The sequence below is a fragment of the Borostomias antarcticus genome (genome assembly GCF_949987555.1).
Source record: "Borostomias antarcticus genome assembly, chromosome: 5".
NCBI lineage: Eukaryota > Metazoa > Chordata > Actinopteri > Stomiiformes > Stomiidae > Borostomias > Borostomias antarcticus.
The window spans coordinates 11,087,001-11,098,066 of NC_140238.1; the positions used below are offsets into that span (position 1 = coordinate 11,087,001).

The 11,066-nt window shown below is 45.7% G+C and overlaps 2 protein-coding genes across 2 annotated transcripts; one reads left to right on the plus strand and one right to left on the minus strand.

The window, feature by feature from the left end:
- The first annotated feature begins 12 nt into the window (after positions 1 to 12).
- On the plus strand, positions 13 to 4,731 carry pnn (pinin, desmosome associated protein). The gene is made up of 10 exons (XM_084438899.1): positions 13 to 155; positions 618 to 692; positions 1,000 to 1,071; positions 1,183 to 1,258; positions 1,420 to 1,514; positions 1,739 to 1,814; positions 2,177 to 2,332; positions 2,554 to 2,692; positions 2,924 to 3,135; positions 3,256 to 4,731. Exons 1-10 carry the CDS (start codon positions 43 to 45, stop codon positions 4,102 to 4,104), a joined length of 1,863 nt encoding a protein of 620 aa, XP_084295025.1. The 5' UTR covers positions 13 to 42; the 3' UTR covers positions 4,105 to 4,731.
- A 1,285-nt stretch (positions 4,732 to 6,016) lies between these two features.
- pth2 (parathyroid hormone 2) lies at positions 6,017 to 7,291 on the minus strand (the record flags this gene model as incomplete). Its single annotated transcript, XM_084438900.1, has 2 exons — positions 6,017 to 6,251; positions 7,200 to 7,291. The coding sequence occupies 2 exons, from the start codon at positions 7,289 to 7,291 to the stop codon at positions 6,017 to 6,019; spliced, it is 327 nt and encodes a 108-aa protein (XP_084295026.1).
- Positions 7,292 to 11,066: the final 3,775 nt, after the last annotated feature.

Here is an 11,066-nt window from a genome sequence, read left to right on the forward strand (position 1 = left end):
TTTGCGGCTCTCGTGCGTGTTTGGTAGCAGCTCGCTAGCGAGATGGCGGTGGCAGTCAGAACTTTGCAAGACCAGCTTGAAAAAGCAAAGGAAGGTTTGAAGAATGTCGACGATAATATTCGTAAACTAACTGGTCGAGATCCCAATGAATTGAGGTAAGTCAGAAACTGCAAGAATGGTCTCTTTACACGGGCCATTATTAGCTAGCCTTCCGCTAGCTAGCTAGCTAGGTACCAAAATGGCTCCCTCCATTCTTATGCAAACTTGCGCTTCATCACTGGTAGCTAGCTAGACGACGACATAGTGTTAGATGGCTAGCTAGCACCTTTGCATTTGGTAAATGTCATTTATATATGTTGTAGGTGACTGGAGAGGGTATGTTGGATGCATGTAGAGAACTGATTGGAGGCGGGGGTGGCAAGCTAGCTTCATGGCTAGCGCTAATGTAGCTAGCTCGGTGACCGAATAGCTAACGTCGTTGGATATCTACTAGTTGGTGTAATTAGTGTGTTGTTCCATCTACAAAATATCTAAAACCGTTTACAGCGCAGTACTATAATCAGACTTGTTCCATGCTTTGATTTATCCTCTTTTTTTATTTATTTTTGTATCCCCAGACCTGGCCAAGTCCGAAGGCCACCCGGCCCAGGCCTAATGGGAGGAGGTAGGGGGCGAGGCATCGGCCTACTGAGGTAACCTGTCTGTCTTGATGAGCCCAGATTCAACCCATATATATTTGTTAGCCTCGCGTAACCTCTATTCGCTTGGTTTCCGGTCTAGAGCCCGCTGGTATTATTTCACACAAATGCCGAATCAAGCAGCATAGTGTCGTCAGTCGCTACGAATTGGAATAAAACATGGACATACCAAACGAAGTAGCATATTTCAGAAGTTCTTGCTGCATCGCTTCGTAGGTTTATGTTGGGACCTTTTTTTGGACAGGCTGCTATTTGTTGAGGTAACTGAAGGAAGCGTTTGATGCATTGTTTTGTCTTGCAGACGTGGACTCTCCGACATTGGAGGAGGAGGTCCTCCAGCCAAGCAGAGGGATATTGAAGGAGCCCTGATGAGGTGAGTTTATAATGTTAAAACACCTGAGCTGAGCAGAATGACTGTTGACATAAATTCGCAAGTGTGTGTGTGTTTACATGTACACTGGTAGCTAAATGACTGTGTGTGTAGGCTGGCTGGGGTTCAGAGAGCCAGGAGAGATTCACGTCACGACAGCGACGCTGAGGACGATGACGACGTCAAGAAGGTAAAATATTGCAACTAATCTGTGTATCCAGTCCTGTGTACGTCAATTCCCTCTGTATGATCTTTGTCTAAATGCACCTAATTGCCCCACTAAAACCAGGACAAATTGCTGCTACATGTAAATGTATGACTTGAACCCCATCTCTCCTGTCTGATCTCTAGCCAGCGTTGCAGTCGTCAGTAGTGGCTACCTCCAAGGAGCGCACGCGTCGAGACCTGATCCAGGATCAGACGATGGACGAGAGGGGGAAACAGAGGTGAGGCAGCAGACTCTCGTATAATAATGATGCGTGTGTCTGGTGAAACGGTGTGGTTGGCCTTCTGTCCGTCCGCCTGCCTGCAGATGACATCCGACCTAAACGAACTGCCCCCCTGGGGTTAAATTAAGATATTATTTTCATTAGAATCGGAGTCAATTATGGCTTGAAGGTTTGGTCACTTGACCAGTGTCATTTCATATGTTTGCATTCTCATCTCACAGGAACCGACGCATGTTTGGCCTGCTGATGGGAACCCTACAGAAGTTCCAACAGGAGTCCAATGTGGCCACTGACCGGGTAGGAAGGAACCGCTAAAACGAAACTGATATTATATGAATACAATGTTAAACTCTGGGGTGGAATCCACTGATATTACATGAATAGTGTTAAACTCAGGGGGTTGAATCCATTGACCAGACCGGGAAGGGACCCTCTCCAGTACTAGCACCTCAACACACACTGCTGTTGACTTTATCTCTTATGACTGCCCCAATTCAACTCCTCAGCTTTAGTGACTTAAAGAGCCTCATTCCCAGTACAAGTAACTAGTTCAGTTTGAACGAACAAGTCCCATGTTTAGTTTGGTGGCGGACGGTGACGTAACGTTATCGTTTGTTCTCTCCTTCCCTTTCCTCATCCTCATCCTCACCCCCCCTCAGCAAAAGCGGCGCTGTGAGATCGAGCAGAAGGTGGAGGTGGCTGCCGAGCAAGAGCGCAGGAAGGTGGAGAGCGAGAGGAAGGAGCTGTTTGAGGAGAGACGTGCCAAACAGACAGAACTGAGACTGCTGGAACAGAAAGTGGAGCTGGCTCAGCTGGTAGGAGGAACCTTCCAGAAAGACTGCTCCTCACAGTTGATGCACCAAACATATTCAAAAGAGAACATTTTATATGCCGGCAGTCAAGTTTGTCATTTTGGTTTATGGTTTAAGGTGTTCCTCTTCCTTGGTTATGTCATTAGTCTGACACGGAGCAGAGGACAGGTTATGACTTGTCATCCTCTCTTTCTGAACGCCCCTCGTTCCTATCTGTTTTACAGCAAGAGGAGTGGAACGCGCACAACGCCCACATCGTGAAGTTCATCCGCACCAAGACCAAGCCGCCCATCTTCTACCTGCCAGGGAAGATGTGTTCAGCCACTCACAAGCTCCTGGAGGAGTCTCAGAAAAAGATGAATGGTGAGAATCTGATTGTCAAACTGCCAAGGCAGGTCGAAGTGTCCTCGGGGAAAGACATTGAACCTCAAATTGTTCCCAATGAGCAGGCTAGCACTTTGCATGGCAGCTGCCACCATTGGTGCGTGAACGTGTGTGTGAACGGGTGAATGAGAATCCATTGTAAAGCACGGTGGGTAAAAGCGCTATATAAGTGCAGTCCATTTAGCATCTAACCTCCCTTCCCCCGTGCAGTGATGCTGGAGGAGAGGCGTGAGGCGTTCGCCGAGCACCTGAGTAAGATGGAGGCTCGTCCTCGGCGCCAGTCCCAGCGGGAGAGGGAGCAGGACGCGGGCGCTGGCGTCGGGGCGACGGACCCGAAGACCGCGGACCCGGCGGAGGGTAAGCCCACGGGCCAGGTAGTCGAGGAGACAGGTAACCGGGGGGACGTAGAGATGGAGGAGGGAGAGGAGGAGGAGGAAGGCGAGGAGAGGGAGGCAGACAGGAAGAGGGGGGAGGTGGACAGGAAGGAGGCGGACAGGAAGAGGGGGGAGGCCAGAGAGCGACAGGATGAGGGGGCTAAGAAGGGGGAGGTGGAGGGAGAGGAGGAGATGAGGGAGGTGGAGGTAGCCGTAGCAGCAGGAGGAGCGAAGGAGGCTGGGGGACCGGTAGTCAGGGACGGGGAGGAGAAGATGGAGGTGGAGGCAGAGGCAGGGCACGGAAAGGGGGTGGAGAGACAGGTGACAGCAGTACACAAGGAGAGTGTCCAGGACCCCACAGCAGCGCCAGACCACCAGGAGAAGGCCCCGGAGCCCCGGCTCTCCGAAGACGACCAGGTCAACCGCAAGGTGGCTATCCCTCTGCTGGAGGAGCCCATGGAGGAGGCCGCTGACGGGGCCACTCCACAACCCATTATACCCCTGCTGGAGCCCCAGGCCGAGCCCCTGACCCGGCAGCAGGAGGGTCAGGGGCCCGAGCGAGAGCGGCCAGGCCCCCAGCCGCAGCAGGCTGCCCTGGACGCGCCCAAGGGCCCGGAGCCCCAGGCCGAGGAGGAGGGGGGGAGGGGCCGCAAGAAGTCCAAAGAGAAGAAGAAAAGTCGCGGCAGCAGCTCGACTTCCAGCTCCTCCTCCGGCTCCTCCTCCTCTGGTGGAAGCTCCTCCTCCTCCAGCGGGAGCTCCTCTTCCAGCCGTAGCTCCTCCCACAGCAGAAGCTCCTCCCACAGCAGGTCCGGGGGGGGACGAGACAAGAAGCGCCAGAGGAGGACGTCTGAGAGAGACAGGAAGAAGGGAGGAGGGGGAGGTGAAAGGAGCCACAAGTCGTCCAAGGGCAATGAGAGAGAATCCAAAGGTTCCAAGGACAAGAGCTCCAGCCGCTCAAACAGGAAGAGGTCGTCTCGCGGCGACAGGAAGTCAGACAGGAAAGACAAACGTCGCTAGAAAGAAAGAAAGACGGATGAGAGAGGCAGTCGAGGCGTCTCAGCTGTCGTGATCGTTAGTTTACCTTAGAAAAGATCCATGTAACTGGAGTGTTTGAAGCAGTCCTTTAGCTTGGGGTCCCTATGAGAAGACTAGCCTTAAGATGCTTCTAATGTCCTGGTCTGTTATCGATGAAGATGGTGCTGAAGATGACGATGAGGGTTTTGTCAGTCCTAGGTTTCTTCCTCCACTCTGCTCATAGACGACCTAGTCCAGAGTCTGCCCGGCAACAGACGACTCTTGTTTTTACATTGGATGATTTTTTTTATTATCTTGCTTTTAGGTGATACATTAACCCATTCCCTCCCAAACTTCCTGTTTTATAATTTTCGAAGGAGTGCAGAGAAGGAAGTGTTTTGCAAGCCAGTGTACTGTATGCTGAGAGGCTCATGTTGCCATGGTTAAAATGGTGGTGGTAGTTCAGTGTGTTTCCAGTTATGTGGTGTTGTACTCACAGCTTTTGAATCAAACTTGCAGCCCCCAGTATGATCGATGTGCACACTGTCTAATCGCTGACAAATCATTTTGGAAACAATGTTGACCTTTTTTTTGTACGATAAAAACCATCAGCATCTTCAATAAAAAAGACACGTGATGAAAGCTTTGCCTTCTTGGTCCTTTCTGTGTAATATCATGGTTGAGATGGTATTTCGAGGTGTAGCTTTGTTTGAGTGCTTTGCTTCCTTTGAGAAGTTGCTGTTGTGAGATCACCTGGAGGAGAAGGAGGCGTTGCTGCGAAGTCGACGGGGCGCAGCACTCACTGCAGATGTAGTACCTGTGATGTTCACTGGGAGGCTCTCGGCAAGGTTAATGTAGTTAACGAAAACTAGGTGTGAAAAAACATTTTAGTTAACTGAAATAAATAGGCTTTACAAAAACTTAAACTGTTGTGCTCACAAAACTAACTAAAATAAACAAAATGTAGGTATAAAAATATTTATAGAAATTATCTTTAGTTTCTCTTTTTGATTTCCTACATGCCTAGTATTTTGAGAGGATATGAAATCTATCCAATTTATTTTAGCTGTACCACTGCAGAAGTAACCTGACCTGAAATAAAATATTTAAAAAACTAAACTAGCAAACTAATTAAAACTAAACGGAACACAAAAAGTTAAAATGATATAAAAAAAATAATGGAAAAAACTTATAACCTTGGTTCTCAGATGCATTGTCTCTGTCTGGGAACCCATGAGGAATGCTGGAGGTGTGCTATCCTGAGTGCACAATCCCCATGATGTCATTAACATGGTCAATTCAATTTCACTGTGGGGAGACACTTGCACATGACCTGAATGCATGGGAGACACGTGCACTACTAGCATTTTGTACTTGCTCTTTGCACTGTCCTGTCCTGTCCCTGCACCCTGTCCAATGTTGTCTCCATGTTATGCACCACGACCGAAAGCAAATTCGTAGTACGTTAATAAACTGCAGGCAATAAAAGGAATTTGATTCTGATCTTTCATTGAAATTATACAACTGTTAGGGCCTGGTAATTACCTTGACTTAATGAATAGCATTAGTGACAGGCTGATGGACAGAGCATCCTGGACAGGAACAAAGACTTATAATCCAAAACATGAGTGACTTTATTTCATATTCCAGTCTCATGGCTGATACAGCAGTACAATTCAGTTTATGACCTTTTTATGAACAGTGAATAGAAAAGTGATCTGGGTCAACGAATTTAATGAAATCTTATTTGGTTTCATTAAAGGTTTGATTACTATTTAAGAAATGTGTAAACTTGAGTGCTATTGGATGTACAGACTTGTATTCGTAAAAATATCACAAAGACATGCAACACGTCTTCACTGGAATCAAGGTCTTACTTGTCTTCAGCTGCCAAGGGTCTGGGCTGGGACTGGTCTTACTGGGAGTTGACCACCAGCAGTTTGTGGATGTAGGAGTTGAGCCACTTCTGTCTCTCCATGGCAATTAGAAATTTGCTCTTTTCCCGGAACGCTGCATCGTCCGCCACCACAATGTTCCTCTTCTCCTCGCTGGGCTCCTGATCGGATGACCAATCGCCAGGCCAGCCCTTCACCAAGGCCTTACCCAGCTGTGATTGGGTCACTGGAAGCCACTCCGTCTTCATCAGGCAACTTTACGAGTTGAAGTTAAAGTTGCCTGATGAAGACCTGAATGGTTGAAACGTTGTGTTTGTAGCCAATAAAAGAGTACTGGGAGCATTAATCCAGTGTGCGGATATTTTCAACCTTCAAGTTAACATACCCCTCTCACATTCTGTCGGTTAACATATCCCTCTCATGTTCTGTCAGTTAACACATCCCTCTCATGTTCTGTCAGTTAACATATCCCTCTCATGTTCTGTCAGTTAACACATCCCTCTCATGTTCTGTCAGTTAACACATCCCTCTCATGTTCTGTCAGTTAACACATCCCTCTCATGTTCTGTCAGTTAACACATCCCTCTCATGTTCTGTCAGTTAACACATCCCTCTCATGTTCTACCAGCCTGTCTCTGTCAGTTAATTTACTTACTTAATCTTCTTCCCGGATGGGAAATATGGCTTCAACGACTCAACGCCATTCATCTCTCTCTCTCTCTCTCTCTCTCTCTCTCTCTCTCACACACACCTTTCCTGTCAGTCTACACTGTCCTATATAATAAAGCAGAAATGCCCAAAAAAACATTAAAAAAAAATAAAAAAAGTTTCGACTGAGTTGGCATTTGTCATGTGCGGACCTTCTTATTCTTTAACTGTTAATTTTAAGTCCTGCACCAGCGCTAAATGGGTGTGCATAACCTTTTTTTATGAACCAGTTAACATATCCCTCTCACGTCTGTCAGTTAACATGTCACATTCTGTGAACCTGTCACTGTCAGTTAGATTTTCTCTGTCAGTTAGTCGCTCACTTTCAGTTAACCGTCTCTTTCTCTCCATCAGTACAGTTTTCCTGTCTCTTTGTCATTTAACCCTTTTCTTGCTCTATCACCTAAGATGTCGCTCTGTCTGTATCAGCATCTTCTCTCTCTGAGATACTGGTTAACCCGTTTGACCCGGCCAGTAACAGGCTGTCGGTCTCACCGGTGCAGGTGTGGGAGGCGGGGTTGTGGAAATCCGGAGGTCACCAGGGTCATTCCCAGAAGGCATAGCAGCAGAACAGGAAGACCAGTCATCCTAAAACCACAGGATGTGACCGATCACCTCAGATCAGCCTTCACTTGTCCCCTAATACGTTCACATGACACTACCTTAAAACACCCTTGGTATACCTGCAGTACCAGTCAAAAGTTTGGACACACTTTCTCATTCAATTGAATGATAAAGTGTGTCCAAACTTTTGATCATCCTGCTCCAGTAGGCCTACCACTCCGTTCAAGATGAACACCATGATGCAAACACACAAACAGCCGTGCGCTCAGACACACACAGATGTCCGACCTACCTGGTCGGAATGGATTGTCGTGCGGCCAGAGTTCCAGCTCCCGCGCCGCCTGTCATGGAGAGTTCTAGAGTTGTGGACGTGTGTGATAGATGTGTCCCTGTTGACAACTCTATGTCGTCTGCACTATTGTGCTCTGTGTAGGTAACCCTCCTATTTTTATATGCACACAAACGCGCGCACACACACACGCTCCCGGGTTGTGGCAGGGGGGATGCTGGTGATCAAAGTTTAATGTCTGTATCTGCTCATTTCTCCTCTGGTAGACCAGAGAAGAGAGAAAGAGAGACACCTCGGAAGGAAGGAAGGAAGGAAGGAAGGAAGGAAGGAAGGAAGGAAGGAAGGAAGGAAGGAAGGAAGGAAGGAAGGAAGGAAGGAAGGAAGGAAGGAAGGAAGGAAGGAAGGAAGGAAGGATGAATATAGAGATGCCAATCAGCAGGACAGGAAGCCTAGACACGCGTCTGCCTCAAGATGAAAACCGTCCGGCAGACACTCACTTGCCTTCTCGCTTGCCTCCACACCATTAAACCTCTCTCCGTGTGTCCCAGGGTCACGAGCCAAGAGCCTGGGGAGGAGCACATGGGGTCATGTGACATTATCAAGATAGGGTGACATTATCAAGATAGGGTATCACTGGTCAGGCATGTCTAAAGTGTGGTGGAATACATGAATGTGACAACGTTGTAGGCTTAATTTATACTGTATTATGTTATGTGTGTCAATTAGCCACAAACCATAGCTTGTCTTATACAGTAAAAAATTAGGCATTAGGGTGCGTCAACAATGTTCTCGTTAAAAGTGATCTCTCTCATGAGACTGTCATATCCCCTACAGCGCTTCAAACAGGAAGGATGCTCACGAACACAAGCCGCTCGTTCCTGTGATGATGGGATGTGTCATCAAGGACATGAGATGAGACTCCTTGCAACGCTGCTGGTAGGAGGATTCTATCTATAGGACAAACATGTCATTTCTCCAACCCTAACCCTGACACAACCTTCAATCCAAACTCTTACCCTAGAGAAACGCTTGAACCCTAGAATATACTGTAACTTAGGAACCCTAAGACTATAACCTAACATCGGAACCCCAACCCTCAAACCATGACGTGACCATGTGGGATGTCACAGGCAGACAGACATGCAGTCACTCACGTGCCGGTTCAGAATCAATGCTAACAGCTAGCTATAGCTAGCTACAGATATGAGGCTTTTCCATTGATCAACATGGTACGGTACAGGATGGCAAGCATTTGTATCTTAACCATGCTGTGTGCAAGAAGTATTTTGTGTAGTGTAGACTATTAAGTAAGAGGAGTTGTTTCAAGTAACCTACTGTTTGAGTAAATTCATTTTATTTAGTACATTTAAGAAAAGTGTAATAATGCATAGCAATAACACCCTTTATACACCCACGTTTTTTTAAGCTCCATTCTATGGGAGAGCGGGCCTTTTGCTCCTTTGGAATGCCCTCTCTGACATGAACAATCTGAGGGCCCCACAGTCTCTGGGTTCTTTTAAGATTGGTCTAAAGACGGACTTATTAAAAGCTTTTTGTATGTAATGTGTACATATTTTATATATTATTTAGTATCTCTGTTACTATTCTGTTTGTTATTATTATGCTTTGTTTTCTTAATGACTTTTAAGTGATTGTGTGAGTGACTGATTGTTTCAGCACCTTGAGATTGTCTGACAATGAAAAGTGCTTTATAAATAAAATGAATGAGTTTAAAGTTTAACATTTTTATAGATTTAGTCAGCAGTTTCATACCTTAAGTCAATCCAGTCCATGTTTGGTATGTTGTCTGCACCTTCTTCCCAGCCTGGCCAGTGCCCACCCAGATGTACAGCTGCTGAGGAGAGTTCAACACGCATGCGCGCACTAGGCACAGTTAATGTTCTCTTAAAACATATCTTAGTAAATCATACTAACTAGCTTGCAACGTTAGGCACTTTCTTTGCACCACAAGCTAACTAATGTTAGTCAACCGCATCCAATCTTAAGCCACATCTAGCTAGCCGATGATTAAGAGATTCAGCTCTGCAGCTCCACTTTGTTAGAGCCTCATTTAAAATAATTACCTGCAGCCATGGAGCTGCCCTCACCGGAACCTGCCCTCTGCTCATTATAGGCAAACTGGGCAGAGGTGGGAACATGAGAGGTGGAAAGGAGAACAGGAGGACAGGGAGAGATGGAGAAGAGAATAGGACAAAGAGACTGAGAGGAGAAGAAATATGAAGAGAATGGAAAGAGAGAGGTGGAGAGAATAGGAAAAGAGATGGAGCGGAGAATAGGAAAAGAGATGGAGAGAATAGGAAGAGAAATTGAGAGAATAGGAAAAGAGATGGAGTGGAGAATAATCGGTCATATTGTTTCCTATTGTAAGAGTCGAGGATATTTGATGGAATGGAGAGAATGCTTATTGTCTGCATCATGGCTATAGATTGATGATCTGTGCACTTTTAGACACATCTCTAAAGCTATGACAGCAAACTCAGCAGTTTCCCTTGGTAGTTATTTCTGCAAAACAATGCACACCCACAACTATTACACAATTTCTGTCTGTCCAACATGTTGACGGTTTGCTGTTGAGTCACAAAAGTTTGGTCACAAAATTATAATCACAATTCTTTCCTTTAGGCCTATTTCCCAGTCCCATCTTAAAAAGTTTAATTCTCATTCTACTTTAGAACAAGTTTTGGGGTTCTGAGTCAGTTATTTTCAGAAACGAGAGATGGAAATAGATTTCCCTTGTCAGAGGCAAAAAAAACATTATTTCTCTGTTGTACTTATATTAAGTACTATTAATTGTTTATAGTGTGAAACGAATGTGTGTGCTTGTCAATTATTTATTTGTTTATATTGCCTATTATTGGATAATATTAGATATTTGATCAATCATTTTATGGTAGGCTATTGCCAAGTCATTCCGAGTAGGCTATATGCTGATATTTGCTCACAAAGACACTCGAAATAGCCTATTTAATGCATGGACATAGACATCTGTTGTTTTTACATTATGTATTTACACGGAAAATTGGTATTATAAAATCATTTGACTATGCGGCCACCACCACACATCACACCAGTACAGGCTATTTCATTCCAATAAAAAGTTTAAATCCTTTAATAACTGGCCTTTTTGTTTACTAAATTGTTTGCTTCATCGATTTAAAACAAATAACAAACAAGTCTCATTTTTTCTGTAAAATCATTCATATGTCAAAAGCATGGCATGGGAACAGACAGTTGCGGTAATACAAGGTTGCAGTTTTGCCGTGGTGCTAACCCGGAAAAGAGAGATGGAGAGAATATGAAGAGAGATGAAGACAATAGGAAAGGAGACAGTGGAGAATGCTGTAGGAAAAGAGATGGGAGAATAGTAAAAGAGATGGAGTTGAGAATACTGTAGATTGAGAGAATAGGAAAGGAGAGATGGAGAGAATAGGAAGAGAGATGGAGTGGAGAATACTGAAGATGGAGAGAATAGAAAAAGAGATGGAGAG